Genomic DNA, 16,854 nt, shown 5'->3' on the forward strand with positions numbered 1-16,854 from the left:
TAAATGGTGTTGTTTTCACTTATTTATAGTGCTATGAAGCTGGTCACCTGGAGAATGGCATAACTGAATCTTGTGCCACATCTTATTCAAAAGATTTTGGTGGAGGTGAGTATTTTTGAGATTTAAAAAACATAATGCAGTAGTAAGTTTGAAGCGCTTTGTCTGTTAACCACAAAAATTGTTACATGTGTAAGCCCGACCAGTGAGGTACAAGTTTTAAAACTGGTTTGCCCAAAATCTGCTTCCTGAAAAAGAAAAAATATTGATAAATTGAATATCTACTCTACCAGGACTTTTAGTAGGAATGCTACCTGTAATCTCTCTAAAGCATTACAGAGAGTTAGGTTATTATCTGTAGTATTCCTGTTTTATAGAAGAAATGTGAAGATGAACAAGGTAGCAAGGTCAGGGAACTAAATCCACACCTGACCAATTTCATGGTCATACTCCTGTCTTCTTATCCACCCCAGGTTTTCTCCATGCCACTTCTTTCTTCCACTCTTCATTTGTCTGCCAATGCCATTTATTGATTAGTGTCATTTTTGAAATATTATTCCAGATTTGAGCACACTGCAACAGATGTGGTCTGCTAGCAAAGAGTATCATGGGAAGATATATTTCATGTGGCCTACGATTATTAAATTTTCTAACAAGTAAATCTAGCAACATGTTAGCTTATTTTAGCTATGTGACAATTGTAATCCCATAGGTTGGTCAATTTGCTTGTAAGATTTAAAAATAAGCTGCTTTCAAAATAATATCAGGCCGTTCATGGTGGCCCACAACTGCAATTTCAGCGCTTTGGAGGCCAAGATAAGAGGATCACTTGAGGCCAGGTGTTCCATCCAGACCAGGCTTGGCACTTAGTGAGACCCTGTCTCTATCTACAGTTTAAAAAAATTAGCTAGGCATGGTGGTGTATTTCTGTAGTCACAGCTACTTGTTAAGCTGACATGGAACGATCCCTTGAACCCGAGAGGTTGAGGCTACAGAGAGCTGTTGCTCACACCAGGCACTGTAGCCTGGGCAACAATGAGAGACCATGTCTCTTAAAATAATAGTAGTAATAATAATAACAACAGCTCTTTTCCTGTATTTTTATATTTCGTTTTTAAAATAAAACCTACAACATAAACTTTATCCATTATAAATTTTGTGTTAAGTGTTCCAGCTTATGAGAATTTCAAATCTTGCTATTGTGCTCATATTAACTCTTCTTTTAGTGTTAGGCTGCGAGCAGTTTTGATGGCAGAGCTTCTCCAACTCAATCAGGCAGTCAAAAAAGAGCTCACTGAGGCAGTCTTCAAAACTCCAGCTTTCATATTGTTAACTAGCATAAATATCCTAAATGTTTTATGAAATACCTCTTAGATTCCTCTTTATGTTTCTATAACACAGTTGAAATGTGTTTAACAGAAAGTGCAGGAGGGACTAGAAGAATTTCTTTTTTTTTTTTTTTGGTTTGAGATGGAGTCTGGCTCTGTTGCCCAGGCTGGAGTACAGTGGCACAATCTCGGTTCACTGCAGCCTCCACCTCCCAGGTTCAAGCGATTCTCCTGCCTCAGCCTCCTGAGTAGCTGGGACTACAGATGCACTCCCTCACGCCTGGCTAATTTGTTTTGTATTTTTAGTAGAGATAGGGTTTCACCATGTTGGCCAGGATGGTCTTGATCTCCTGACCTCGTGATCTGTCCACCTTGGCCTCCCAAAGTGCTGGGATTACAGGCATGAGCCACCCTGCCCAGCCTCAACTCTCCATCTTAATCCTTTTATTTTTTTTATTTTTTATTTTTTTTTGAGATGGAGTTTCGCTCTTGTTACCCAGGCTGGAGTGCGGTGGCGTGATCTCGGCTCACTGCAACCTCTACCTCCTGGTTTCAAGTGATTCTCCTGCCTCAACCTCCTGAGTAGCTGGGATTACAGGCATGCACCACCATGCCTGGCTAATTTTGTATTTTTAGTAGAGACAGGATTTCACTATGTTGGTCAGGCTGGTCTCGAATTCCTGACCTCATGTGATCTGCCGGCCTCAGCCTCTCAAAGTGCTGGGATTACAGGCTTGAGCCACGGTGCCCAGTCCTTAATCTTTAAATCATATAGTGATTTATATTATTGTCTCCAGTCTTGAAGTCTAGGGAGTGGTATCTTTTGATGACTAGTAAAATGCATTTCCCCTTCATCTATAGGATTTAATTCCTTTGAGGAACTACAAGATTTGTCATTTCCATCATATAAATTAAAATTTCTGTAATAACCTATACACTTACTATTTAATCTATATGAGGGAGCAGTTACATATATGTAGCCATTTCCTTCTTGTTATGTCATCATGAGTTAGTCTCAATTATTTCCCCCGTTTTCCTAATCCACAAAGCTGGAGAATTAAATGAGTTTTAAGGTTGGTTTTTATTCTAATAATAGGATAAGAGATTTTGGACATGTGTGTTACTAGCCAGCAGTTAACACCTATTTTCCTGTCATAGGCACTACCAAGATATTTGACAAGCCAAGGAAGCGAAAACGACAGAGGCATGCTGCAGCCAAGATGCAGTGTAAAAAAGTGAAAAATGATGACTCGTCAAAAGAGATGCCAGGCTCAGAGGTATTACTCAGTTCCTGATCTTTTCACCTTCTAAAGAGAAGCTACTTTTCACACCAGAGGCCACATCCCTCTTTCCCTTGAGTTTTCTTAAGAATACTATTCTACTGAAATGGCTGATGGCCATAAGGAATCTTGGAGGAAAAGTAGAGCCTTATCCTAATAATAAGGCAAGGCATGTATTGCAGCTGTCAATATGGTCTTTTTAAAAGATCATCACATCCTATGCTGTAGGTGTCCAATCAGGTATATAAGTGTTTCATCGTTAAGTAAACTTGTAAAACCGGAGAGTACAATATCAAGTCAGCATATGATCTGAAGGAACATAGATACTGTCCTATAAAAGTTGAAACTGGCCAGGTGCTGTGGCTCACGCCTGTAATCCCAACACTTTGGGAGGCCGAGGCGGGAAGATAACTTGAGGTTGAGAGTTCGAGACCAGCCTTGCCAACATGGTGAAACCTCATCTCTACTAACAATACAGAAATTACCTGAGTGTGGTGGCATGCGCCTATAATTCCAGCTAATCGGGCAGAGGCACAAGAATCACTTGAACCCTTGAGGCAGAGGTTGTAGTGAGCCGAAATCATGCCACTGCCCTCCAGCCTGGGTGACAGAATGAGACTCTGTTGCAAAAGAAAAAAATTGAGACTGCTGGCTGGGCGTTGTGGCTCATGACACTCAGCTCTTTGGGAGGCTGAAGTGGGAGGATCATATGAGAACAGGATTTCGAGACCAACCTGTGAAATACAGTGAGACCTTGTCTCTACTTAAAAAAAAAAAAAAAAAATCGAGACTGCTGTGGTTAGCGGGAAGATTTACTTGCTTATTTCTTGAGACCATCAGCTACTTAATCTTAGGACAATTTTTATGAATATCGGCCTTCAGGAAACAAAAGATTTAAAACCATTTACTTGCAAAGCATCAGTGCAATCATTGATATTATCTTCGGGTATCCAACTCAGGTTAAAAGAGAGAAGTCAGGTCAGCATCACTCATTATGATGCAGAATGTTTCTTTCCAGGACAATTTGAATAGAATGCCCAAGAGGGGCATTATTTAGGAAACACTGATCTTGGAAGGACAAATAAGTAATCAAATAAACTTAAGAATGTTTTCTCTCCCTTAGTGAAACCTTAAAATGGAACAGCTCAGAAAGTTCCAGTGGAACAAACAGCCTCAGAGCAGTTAGTGGCAGGGCATGAGGCGCCCACTACCCGCCCAATCACAGCAGGGTTAGAACTAACATTGCATGCAGTCCGCCCGAGTGATTGGCTGAACATCTGTAAGTGCTTAATGGCTAGACAAATAGCAGCCCAGAGGGAGGGGGTCAAATGGAAGAGACATCAATAATACAGATGTGGGACATTATTTTTTCTTTGCAAGGGAGAACTAATGCCTCACAGGACGGCCACAAGCCCCAAGGAGACTGTTGAGGAAGGTGTAGAACACGATCCCGGGATGCCTGCCTCTAAAAAAATGCAGGGTGAACGCGGTGGAGGAGCTGCACTCAAGGAGAATGTCTGTCAGGTAGAGAAATGTTTGCCCACTTGTGTTTTCATTGCATGTTCATCTTTAAAGGGAAACCCACTCCATCTCTTTATGATGGTTTCTTGGTAGAATAACAATGCTTTTGGATGATTCCAGTGGAGTCACTTTCTTTAAGGATTTGACCCCTTTTTTTCTCCCCACAAAGAAAGATACTTGGAGAAATAGTTTAGTGTTGATGAACCACATGCCCTTAAGGCCTATGAAGGAATATATGCCGCGAAACAAGTCTGAGATGGAATATGTGAATCTCTGGTTGCTTATTCAAATATAATTCTCCAGTACTTCTCATGGTGTCACAATCTTTGGGTTTGTAAGAAACTTTTCAAGGGTAATTTTAGCTTTGAGGTATTTTTCCTTTAATGTGGTGACTTTAGAAAGCCTACCACCTATATTGTTTTATTTATTTAATAAATATTTATACAGTATTTACTATGTATGAAGTATTGTTCCAAGCACTTTATAAATATTACATTATTTAGTCATCCTAATAATCTCATAAGTAGAGTTCGGTGATTATTCCCATTTTGCAGATGAGGAAACTAAATTACAGAGAGGATAAATAGCTTGCTTATATTCATGAGAGAAGCCTGGATTTAAACTTCGGCAGTCTGGATTTAGAGTCTCCCTCTCCGTTTTTCTAACCTTTAAGCTCCGTTGGACTTGGTTGGTTTAGAGTCTTAACCATTTTGTTGGATTGCCTCTCTGTGAGATAGGGAATTCCACTTTATTGTTAGAGACTTGAAGTCTTTGTGAGTAGAGTCAATGACCATTTGAATATATATATTTTTAATGGTCTTGATTTACCTATGTAATTCTTAAAATTTAGTATATACAAACTTGTTAGGCAATGCGCAGTGGCTCATACCTACAATCACAGTGCTTCTGGAAGCTGAGGCAGCAGGATTGCTTGAAGCCAGGAGTTCTAGACCAGTCTGGGCAGCACAGCGAGACCCCTGTCTCTATTTTTAAAAAATTTGTCTTTTTTTTAAATTAGCCAGCTGCAGTGGCTCATACCTGTAGCCCAACAGGTCAAGATTATAGACTTGTCTTTTAAATAAACAAAAAACTTGAGGATGTTAGTTTTTCTTTTTTCTTTTTTATTAATTAATTAATTTATTTATTTATTTATTTATTTTTGAGACGAGGTCTCGCTCTGTCGGCCAGGCTGCAGTGCAGTGGCGCGATCTCTGCTCACTGCAAGCTCCGCCTCCTGGGTTCACGCCGTTCTCCTGCCTCAGCCTCCCGAGTACCGGGACTACAGGCGCCCGCCACCATGTCCAGCTAATTTTTTGTATTTTTTGGTAGAGATGGGGTTTCACTGTGTTGGCGAGGATGGTCTCGATCTCCTGACCTCGTGATCTGCCCGCCTCGGCCTCCCAAAGTGCTGGGATTACAGGCGTGAGCCACCATGCCCGGCCAGTTCTTCTTTTTTAAATTGAAACCATAGGCCAAGCACAGCACTAATCTCAGCACTTTGTGAGGCTGAGGTGGGTGGATCATTTGAGCCCAGGAATTTGAGACCAGCCAGGCAACATGGTAAAACCCTGTCTCTGCCAAAAATACAAAAATTAGCCAGGCATGACAGTTCGTGCCTGTAATTCCCCTGCTGGGGAGGCTGAGGTCATTGGATCACCTGAAGCTGGGGAGGTAGAGGCTTTAGTGAGCCATGGTCATGCCACTGCACTCCCACCTGGGTGACTGAGACCCTATCTCACAAATAATAAATAGTAATAGATAAATAAGTTGAGATCTCTAAAAAAGTAAACTCAGACCAGAAAATGTTATTGTGGCCAATATAATTTCAATCCAGTTTCTTTGCCTATTATCTTCACTATTACATTCTTGGACCAGATCCCAAACAACAGTCTTAATCCTCAAAAACAGTTATGCCCATTATTTACTTAGTGAGACAAGTCAGAGTGTAAATACATTTTACAAAGATCATTTAATGAAAAGGTTAAAGGTAAGGTGACCCTGTGGTCCTGGCTTGTCTGGATCAGTCTTTGTGTAGGTCCCTTGTGCTGTCACAATTTATTAATAGCACTTCTTTTCACTCTCAGGTGTCCCAGTTTGAAAGATAAATTACGTGGTTATTCCCAGTTGAAGAATTAGTCTATAACATTTAGTTAATGCAAAAACTTTATTTCTAATTCACGTTGTAATTAACGTTTTCCTATTTAAGTGCTGAAGGTCAGTTTTTTTTTTTTTTTTACCATATATAGAAACGTTATTGGCACTCTGAATATGCAAAGTACAATATATAGTGCTATTTTTCAGTTTTTATATGTGAATAGTAGATAATGGGGAGTCAGACATTTGAGGATATCTCAGACTATAGGTTGATAAAGTCCCTGAGTTCCCCTATCAATTCCAGGCTACCTCTCTAACCTTTCTCCCTAAAGCTGTCCTGTTTTTTATTTAAGCTTTGATTCTTAAGTGATCAAGACCTATTCTGTTTCTATGAGTTCTTGAAGCTAAAACTTACTTAGTCACCTTTCCCCTTGTTTGCTTTTCATAGTAGTACAAGGCTTTAAAAATATTTGGGCTGGGTGCGGTGGCTCACACCTGTAATCCCAGCACTTTGGGAGGCCAAGGTGGGTGGATCATGAGGTCAGGAGTTCGAGACCAGCCTGGCCAACGTGGTGAAACCCCATCTCTACTAGAAATACAAAAATTAGCTGGGCATGGTGGCGCATGCCTGTAATCCCAGCTACTCGGGAGGCTGAGGCAGGAGAATCACTTGAACCTGGGTGGCAGAGGTGGCAGTGAGCCAAGATTGCGCCATTGTACTCCATCCTGGGCGACAGAGCAAGACTTCCTCTCAAAAAAAAAAAAAAAAAATTGATAAATCTTACAATGTTTTATAGTGACAGATGCCCATTGTTATTTCCTAAGCCCCTGTCTTAAGTGAGGCCCTATCTTAGCTGAGATTATTTCAGAAAAGTGATCTCTCTCTGGGATGGTTGTAGGTATGTCCCAAAAGGGCTGTTTAGACCTTGGTGGGAGCTCTTTTGGAACTTTATGATCCAACTCTAGCTAGCCAGTGTCTGTTGCTTGAACCATTCAGTAGCTTTCTGGTTTATCTCTATGCTCTTTTCTGACCTTTCTACTCTTGAACTCGTTTTCCATGTAGCAGTCAGAACAGTCTTTTTAAAAATGAATACCTGATTTTAGCCTTCCTTTGTTAAAGCTCTCCAATGGTACACCTTTGTAACTAGACTAAAATCTACAACTACGGGCCCTTGCCTCTTTCTCACCTCCTTTTCTGCCACTTTTAACCTTTGTTTACTTTAACCCACTGACACTGGTTTTACTCTTGATTCTCAAACATGGAAAAACAGATAGATGTTTTCTTTCTCTTAACAGAATTGTGAAAAATTGGGTGAGCTGCTGTTATGTGAGGCTCAGTGCTGTGGGGCTTTCCACCTGGAGTGCCTTGGATTGACTGAGATGCCAAGAGGAAAATTTATCTGCAATGAATGTCGCACAGGTAAAGTAGATATCGAACGGTCTTCTTCCAAAGAAAGTTTGAATTTTAAGTTTTTCAGGAAAGACATTTATTGGAGACACTATTTTGTGGCAACACTGGGCTAGTTGTTACAGATATAGAAATGGTGCTGTGGGGTCACTGCTTTCAGAAAAGCTACCCAAGTGAATAATAAATGGGTAGCATAATACAGTGCAAAAAGCATTGTGTTGGTGATACATTTAGAATGTAATGTAAGCAAAGATGAGCTAATGCCATAGAGGAAGATATTTGTGTTTAGCTTTAAGAGAGAAAGAGAAATTGATGTCGGGAGGGGAAGTGCAGAAGGTCTAGTAATGAAAGCGTGTAAAACATTTGGGGAATATGGAATACAGGCCAATGTGTTTATAGAGTTTAGGATATTTTAGGTAAAAGGCATAGGCAGTAACTAAGAGGGCTTCTTGGTTACTTGTAATATTTTATATTTCTTAATCTGCGTAGTGATTACATGACCATGTTTACTTCATCAACTATACTCTTAGGATGCGTGTACTTTATGGTGTGTACATTATACATCGATAAAAATATTTACCAAAAAAGTAAAAAGATTATTTGCGGGTTATAATGCTTAGATTGGGTTAGAAAATAGGACTAGTCAGCTGAGACCAGCTGGTAAAGCACTTCATAAAGCTGTGCTAAAGTAAAGTGTTCTTTTTTTTTTTTTTTTCTTAGCATGATGTGTAGATGTTACAGCATGTAAACAGTGAAGAAATCAGGGCTGAGGTATAGATCTTATGCCTGTAAGTCATTGAAGCTGCACATCTGGATGATACTTCCCAAAGAAAAAGTGTCATTAGGGTAGGATAATGGTCAGTGACACTACCTGGGCGTATATGCTCTTATAACGAGTTACTGGAAGGAGAGGAGGAGCTAGTCAATATCTCTGAAGCCACAGGAGTCAGGTGTTATCTGTAGGGGCAGATGCAGCAAAGATACTAAGGAGGTTCTGGAGTGAAGAGAGGCTTTTGTATGTGGCAGTGAGAAAATGCTTCAATTTTTGCCAGAGGATGTCTCATTACACTAGATTGAAGGGTGAGTGGATAGCCATATACATAACTTCTTGAAGAAACTTGACTTCAGCAGAAAGGAAGACAGTACCTAAAGGGAGGATATTATAGGGTCAAGAGAAAAATCATTTTGAGTGTGTAAAACAGCTCTATTAAGGTAAAATTGAAGTGCAAACAATTGCACATATTTCAGGCATATGAGTTGATAAATTTTGGTATGTGTATATGTATGCATCTGTGAAATCATCACTCAGCATTATTATTTTGAGATTCAGTCAGGTTGTTGTGTGTATTGATAGTTCATTTCTTTTTATCGCTGAGTAGTAGTTTGTTGTATGGATTTACTTGGTTGTTGATCCATTCATCTGTTGATAGACATTTGGGTTGTTTCCCGTTTTGGTTATTATAAATAAAGCTGCTGAGAACATTCAAGTTTTTGGACACTTTGTACCCTCCCTGCCCCTTCCCTCCCCCTCCCTGCCCCTTCCCTCCCCCTCCCATTTTTCTTTTTTTTCCTTGAGACAGGGTCTCTCTCTGTCGCCTAGTCTGGAGTACAGTGATATGATTCTGGCTCACTTCAGCCTCAACCTCCCAGGCTCAAGCTATCCTTCTGGCTCAGCCTCCTTAGTAGCTGGGACTACAGGTGCTTGCCACATGCCTGGTTAATTTTTTAAAATATTTTTGTAGAGACAGGATTTTATTACATTATTACCAGGCTGGTTTTGAAGTCCTGGGATCAAGCAGTCCTCCTCGTTCAGCCTCTGAAAGTGTTGGGATTATAGGTGTAACACACAATTCCTGGCCACATTTTCTTTTTTCGGTTTTTGTTTTTGTTTTTGTTTTTCAGAGTCTTGCACTGTCACCCGGGCTCGAGTGCAATGGCGCAGTCTCGGCAACCTCCGCCTCCTGGGTTCAAGCGAGTCTCCTGCCTCAGCCTCCCAAGTAGCTGGGATTACAGGCATGTGCCACCACTCCCGGCTAATTTTTGGATTTTTAGTGGAGACGGGGTTTCTCCTGTTGGTCAGGCTGGTCTCGGACTCCTGACCTCAGGTGGTCCACTCTCCTTGGCCTCCCAAAGTGCTGGGATTACAGGCATGAGCCACTGCACCTGGCCAACTTTTTCATATTCTTAGTGATGTATTTGTAAGACTAATAGTTCTTAATTTTTATGAAATCCAGTTTATCAATTTGTTCTTTTTATGGACTGTGATTTGCTGTCATAGCTAAGAAGTTTTGCTTAACCCAGTGTCACAAAGTTTTGTTGTTGTTTTTTTTCTTTTTAATCTGCGACAGAGTCTCACTCTGTCACCCAGGCCGGAGTGCAGTGGCGTGATCTCAGCTAACTGCAAGCTCCACCTCCTGGGTTCAAGCGATTCTTGTGCCTCAGTCTCCCGAGTAGCAAGGATACCAGGCGTGCACCACCATGCCCAGCTAATTTTTGCATTTTTAGTAGAGACGAGGTTTCACCACGTTGGCCAGGCTGTTCTCAAACTCCTGGCCTCAGATGATCCACCTGCTTTGGCCTCCCAAACTCCCAAAGGGCTGGGATTACAGGTGTGAGTCACCACGTCCAACCAGTGTCACAAAGATTTTTAGTTCTGTGTTTTCTTCATAGAATTTTTTAGTTTCACATTTCAGTATTAGGTCTGTGATGTGTTTTGTATTAAGTTTTGCACATGACATGAGGTATAGAGAAGATAGAATTTTTTTATTTTTGGTTTTTTAAATTTGTGGGTTTTTTTCTCTTTTTCCTAGGAAAGCTATTATCTTTGAGAGTAGGACATTTTACCAGTTTTGGTACAGTGTAAGAAATGGGAGTCACTTATTAGTGCTCTTGGCTCACCCTATTTTCCTGCAATAGGGTGGTCACATCATTGTTTAGATTGCTTAGGTTTAATAATAGCTACCACGCCTGTAATCCCAGCACTTTGGGAGGCTAAGGTGGGCGGATTTTTTAAGGTCAGAAGTTTGAGACCAGCCTGGCCAATGTGGTGAAACCTTGTCTCTACTGAAAATACAAAAATTAGCCAGGCATGGCGGTGGGTGCCTGTAATCCCACATACTTGGGAGGCTAAGTCACGAGAATTGCTTGATCCCAGGAGGTGGAGGTTGCAGTGAGCTGACAACATGCCACTGCACTCCATCCTGGGCAAGAGAGGGAGATTGAGTCTCAAAAAAAAAAAAAAGTTACCAGTTATTCAGCATCAGGTAGTGTTTTCCCTGTTTACAAATACATATTCAAATATTGTTCTTAAAATATTTATTTGCTGGATGTTCTCAGTGTTTATAGATAAAATGGATGATTTGAATGAGCCGTTTCCAGCAATTACCTGTAGGAGGATTCATGTTGAGGTCTGTTTACCTGTCAAGCTTAGGCTCTTTTTCTTATGTTGTACTGCATCTCACAGAGAGATAGAGGTCGGTGGTTTTTGTTTTGTTTTGTTTTTTTGTTTTTTTGTTTTGTTTTTCTGAGACAGTCTCCTTCTGTGGCCCAGGCTGGAGTTCAGTGGTGTGATCTCAGCTCACTGCAACCTCCACCTCCCAGGTTCAAGAGATTCTCGTGCCTCAGCCTCTGTATTAGTTGGGATTATAGGCGCCTGCCACCACACCCAGCTAATTGTTTTGTATTTCTAGTAGAGACGGTGTCTCACTATGTTCCCCAGGCTAGGCTTAAACTCCTGGCCTCCAGTGATCCAATTGCCTTAGCCTCCCAAGTGCTGAGTACACTGCTTCTGGGTGGTTTTTGACTTTTTATTACAAAAATCTTAAGACATACACCAGGGTAGAACAATGTAAAGAATCTCCATGTATTCAGTTAATTTCAGTAGTTATCAACTTCTCTCTCATTTTCTCCCTATATTTCAAAAGGTTTCTAACACAACATCTAATGTATAGCGAGAATATGTAATAACTTCTTTGTGTCATCTACCAGCCAGTTCATTTTCAAATTTTCTCATTTGTCTCAGGGATGTCTTTTTATTATGTTTTGAATCAAGATCTAGATCCAGAGAGAGGCCAAAAATGTCTCTGTAGGTTTTGTTAGGGAGATTACCAGCATTGTATGTCGGGTGATTTCCTGTAGTGTAAACTTTTTTATACATCTCTTAAGTTTCTACTTATCTTTAACAATACTGCCCCCACACCTTTTTTTTTTTTTTTTTTTTTTTTTTTTTCTGAGGCAGGGTCTCACTCTTATCACCCAGGCTGGAGTGCACTGGTGTGATCTCAGCTCAGTAAACCTCCACCTTCCAGGCTCAAGCAATCCTCCTGCCTCAGCCTCTTGAGTAGCTGGGACCACAGGCATGCATCACCATGCCCAGCTAATTTTTGTATGTTTAGTAGAGATGGAGTTTTGCCACGTTGCCTGGGCTGGCCTCGACTTCCTGGACTCAAGCCAGCCACTCACCTCAGCCTCCTGAAGTGCTGGGATTGTAGGCGTGAGCCTCCTCTCCCAGCCCAACTTAAATTTCGTTGGTTGCCTCCTGGAGGTATCCCCTTAACTTGTTCCTCTGTCATCCATATTTCCTGTAAACTTGTAGTTAGTCCAGGGGCTTGATTAGGTTTAATTTCAGTTTTTTCTTTTTTTGGCGGGGGTGCCAGCGGCAAGCATTTTCTGTAGACAATACGTACTTTCTGTTGTATCACGTCAGGGAGTATGTATTACCAGATTGTTCATTTATAATAATACTAAGATTGTTACAGTGGGTTCAGACGATGTCAAACCGATCAGTCCATTATAAAATTTCTTATGAACTTTTCACCTAATGGTTTAGCATTTGGTAGATTCTTGAATTCTTACTAATTTATCTTCTCTTGGCTTCTCAGGAATCCATACCTGTTTTGTATGTAAGCAGAGTGGGGAAGATGTTAAAAGGTGCCTTCTACCCTTGTGTGGAAAGTTTTACCATGAAGAGTGTGTCCAGAAGTACCCACCCACTGTTATGCAGAACAAGGGCTTCCGGTGCTCCCTCCACATCTGTATAACCTGTCATGCTGCTAATCCAGCCAATGTTTCTGCATCTAAAGGTATGGATTTCTTATGTGGACCAGTCTAATTGTAAAACCTCAGTTTAATTGGCAACAGATATTTTCTTTTTTCTTTCTTTTTTTTTTTTTTTTTTTGGAGACAGAGTCTCGCTGTGTTGCCCAGGCTGGAGTGCAGTGGCGTGATCTTGGCTCACTGCAAGCTCCGCCTCCTGGGTTCACGCCATTCTCCTGCTTCAGCCTCCTGAGTAGCTGGGACTACAGGCGCCTGCCACCATGCCTGGCTAATTTTTTTGTATTTTTAGTAGAGACGGGGTTTCACCGTGTTAGCCAGGATGGTCTCGATCTCCTGACCTCGTGATCCACCTGCCTCGGCCTCCCAAAGTGCTGGGATTACAGGCGTGAGCCGCTGCGCCCGGCCAGCAACAGATATTTTCAAATGCAATCAATCCACCATGTCACTTTATGGCCTCTCTCTAGCTTTTATCAGAGAGATTACCCAACATTGTATTTGGGAGAGAAGAGGGGCATAACGAACTAGTTCAGCAGCCAGGCAATGCCAGGGCTCCATAGAACACAATGTGGTTGTGTGGTAGGGTATTAAATATTTGGATTTCATGTGAGATATAGTTTGAGAAAGTGTTCTGCTGCATGTCCTCTTCCCCCTATTGATTAGAAAACCAGAGTGTAGTCTTCCCCTGGGCTTTTTTTTTATTTTTAATTTTTTTTATTTTTATTTTTTTTGAGACGGAGTCTTGCTCTGTCACCCAGTCTCCTCGATCTCCTGACCTCGTGATCCACCCACCTCAGCCTCCCAAAGTGCTGGCATTACAGGCGTGAGCCACCACGCGTGGCCCCCCGGGCCTTTTTTTTTTTTTTGAGATGGAGTTTCGCTTTTGTTGCCTGGGCTAGAGTGCAATGGTGCAATCTCAGCTCACCGCAACCTCTGCCTCCCGGGTTCAAGCGATTCTCCTGTCTCAGCCTCCCGAGTAGCTGGGATTACAGGCATGAGCCACCATGCCTGGCTAATTTTGTATTTTTAGTAGAGACAGAGTTTCTCCATGTTGGTCAGGCTGGTCTTGAACTCCCGACCTCAGGTGATCTGCCTGCCTCGGCCTCCCAAAGTGCTGGGATTACAGGTGTGAGCCACCGCGCCCGGCCGGCCATTTTTATATCTCTGGTTTCAGTGTGATATCATTCAGAAATGCATGTCAAGGCAGGATTGGGGGTTTCGTGTTGATTTGTTTTTTGTTTGTTTGTTTTTTTAATGAAAACTCTTGTCCTAGAAATTTTCTTCTGCTTCATAGTTAAGCTGAGACCTGAGTTTTCCAAAACTGTCTGTGCATATAGGTAAACTTAAGTTTTGAAATGTGTTCTCTTTGGTAAAACAAGTTGTTTTTGTTGTTGTTCTTGTCGTTGTTTGTTTGTTTGTTTGTTTTTTTGAGATGGAGTTTCACTTTTGTTGCCCAGGCTGGAGTGCAATGGCTCGATCTTGGCTCACTGCAACCTCCACCTCCTGGGTTCAAATGATTCTACTGTCTCAGCCTCCTGACTAGCTGGGATTACAGGCACATGCCACCATGCCCAGCTAATTTTTGTATTTTTAGTAGAGACATGGTTTCATCATATCGGTCAGGCTGGTCTCGAACTCCTGACGTCAGGTGATCTGCCTGCCTCAGCCTCCCAAAGTGCTGGGATTATAGGCATGAGCCACTGCACCCAGCATGTGTTTTTTTGTTTGTTTTGTTTTGTTTTAAAACAGGAGGTCTCGCTCTGTTGCCCAGTGTGATCTCAACTCACTGCAGTGTCCACCTCCCAGGTTCAAGAGATTCTCTTGCCTCAGCCCCTGGAGTAGCTTGGATTACAGGTGCTTGCCACCACTCCCGACTACTTTTTATATTTTTAGTATAGACGGGGTTTCGCCATGTTGGCCAGACTGTTCTGGAACCCCTGACCTCAGGTGATCTGCCTGCCTTGGCCTCCCAAAGTCCTGGGATTACAGGCGTGAGCCACCGCGCCTGGAAAAACCCAATACTGTATCTCTGCTGGTGAATTCATGTGTGCCAAAAGAACCTTGACTTTTTCCATAGAGGATTGAGGAGGTAAAATTTAGCAGTGTTGATGTTTGTTTTAATCAGACTGTCAGTACCTTTTTTAGGATTATTTCCTGGCCTCATGGGTCTCATAAGTAATTTCACTTGTTGGATCAAAATTGCAGTTTCGATGAGTGTGATGGTGTACACCTGTATTTCCAGCTTCTTGGGAAGGTAAAGCAGGAAGTGGGAAGACTGTTTGAGCACACAGACTTTGAGGTCACGTCCAGCCTTGGCAACACAGGGAAACCCCATGTCTTTATTAATACAAAGAAAAATGAAAAGAGTTGCAGTTGGCTACCTTCTCATTTTTAATTGTTATTACAGATTGCATTAGAGGGTTTGGTGGTGGTTTCATGATGGTTTATAATAGATGAAGTATTTGAGGGGATGTATTTCCTCTGGAGAGGGTAGAGAGGTTCGTTCACTTGAAAGGCTTTAAAAGCATTATTGTTGTCTCCCCTCTCCCTATTTATTCTGGGGCTGATTTCCTAGTTGTCAGGACAGTGGTTTGAGTTGGGCTTTCCCTTGTTGAAGCAGGCTCACTGACAGTTACGGGATTTGATTCCTTTTGGAGACTTATCACATAGCTCCCATCTGAGTTTTCTTGATGGATCGAGTGTTTAAGATCCATCATCTTAGTGGTCATTCCTTCTATTTGTGACATTTTTTCAGTGCTAACAAATAGACTTGAATAACTCACATTCTTTTTATATTTAATATTTTTGTTTTTCTTTTGCTCGTCCCTGATTTTCCTGCTTTAGGTCGGTTGATGCGCTGTGTCCGCTGTCCTGTGGCATACCACGCCAATGACTTTTGCCTGGCTGCTGGGTCAAAGATCCTTGCATCTAATAGTATCATCTGCCCTAATCACTTTACCCCTAGGCGGGGCTGCCGAAATCATGAGCATGTTAATGTTAGCTGGTGCTTTGTGTGCTCAGAAGGTAAGAAATCATTTCTTCCTCTATTTGTAGTCTAAAAAGTGATTAAATCAATGTTTTAATTGGAACAAAAATACTTTTCATCAGATTGCCACTGGAAAAAATATTAGAAATGATACTATTCATCTGCCATTCAGGAAATGATGTCCCGAATTAATGATTACATAGCAGAACTTTTTTTGTTTTTTTATTTTTTTGAGACAGCGTTTCACTCTGTTGCCCAGGCTGGAGTGCTGTGGCACAATCTCAGCTAACTGCAGCCTCCACCTCCCAGGTTCAAGCAATTCTCCTGCCTCAGCCTCCCGAGTAGCTGGGATTACAGGTGCCCGCCACCATGCCCGACTAATTGTTTGTATTTTTAGTAGAGACAGGGTTTTACCATGTTGGCCAGGCTGGTCTCAAACTCCTGCTCTCTAGTGATTTGCCCGCCTCGGCCTCCCAAAGTGCTGGGATTACAGGGGTGAGCCACTGTGCCTGTCCAGCAGAACTTTTTAAAACTTGGCTTTGTTGCCCAATAGGGAGAGGTTTTATTTTTCTTATTTTGAATAATGACTTGAATTTTGTTAAAATGATAAACAATTGAAGCAGTAAAGACAAAAATTCACTTAATCTCACCATCAGAAAAAAAAAATCATTGCTTAATATTAAGTGGCATTATTCCAGACATTCATGCATGTCAGCAGATAGAAAGTCTGATACCTAGATAGAAACAATTCTTGAAAATAGCATTATCATGTAATTGTGTTTTGTTAACAAGCAATTTTATACAAATTAATAGAAAAAGAGTGAACGTGATGGAAAAAGTGAAGGGATTTGTGAACTTTAGTTATATATTTTCTCATTGTAAGAATATTAGTTCTTAAGAGATCACGTGGAGGAAAGATAAATTTTCTATATATTTTATTCTTAGCACTTTCACCCAGGCTGGAGTGAAGTGGTACAATCTCGGCTCACTGCAGCCTCCGCTGCCACGCCACTCCCCATCCCTCCCCCACCGGTTCAGGCGATTCTACTGCCTCAGCCTCCTGAGTAGCTGGGATTACAGGCGTTCAACATCATGCCCCACTAATTTTTTTTTTTTTTTGTAGAGATGGGGTTTCACCATGTTGGCCAGGCTGGTCTCTAACTTCTGACCTCAGTTGATCTACTCTCC

At 41.6% G+C, this 16,854-nt stretch overlaps 1 protein-coding gene across 18 annotated transcripts in view; it reads left to right on the top strand.

Annotated features, from left to right (window-relative positions):
• Nucleotides 1-16,854, top strand: part of NSD1 (nuclear receptor binding SET domain protein 1) — a 170,864-nt gene that overhangs the window by 113,461 nt on the left and 40,549 nt on the right. For all 18 annotated transcript variants that reach the window (XR_010157055.1, XM_016954326.3, XM_054684820.2 and 15 more), the window contains 6 exons: nucleotides 30-105; nucleotides 2,484-2,602; nucleotides 3,986-4,129; nucleotides 7,517-7,640; nucleotides 12,509-12,709; nucleotides 15,525-15,704. Coding sequence is in view for 17 of the 18 variants with exons in the window: in XM_016954326.3 (XP_016809815.3) it covers nucleotides 30-105; nucleotides 2,484-2,602; nucleotides 3,986-4,129; nucleotides 7,517-7,640; nucleotides 12,509-12,709; nucleotides 15,525-15,704 (844 nt within the window). In the remaining variant the exon portion in view is untranslated. The remainder of the gene's footprint in view (nucleotides 1-29; nucleotides 106-2,483; nucleotides 2,603-3,985; nucleotides 4,130-7,516; nucleotides 7,641-12,508; nucleotides 12,710-15,524; nucleotides 15,705-16,854) is intronic.

The sequence above is a fragment of the Pan troglodytes genome, chromosome 4, assembly GCF_028858775.2.
Source record: "Pan troglodytes isolate AG18354 chromosome 4, NHGRI_mPanTro3-v2.0_pri, whole genome shotgun sequence".
In the NCBI taxonomy this organism is placed as follows: Eukaryota; Metazoa; Chordata; class Mammalia; order Primates; family Hominidae; genus Pan; species Pan troglodytes.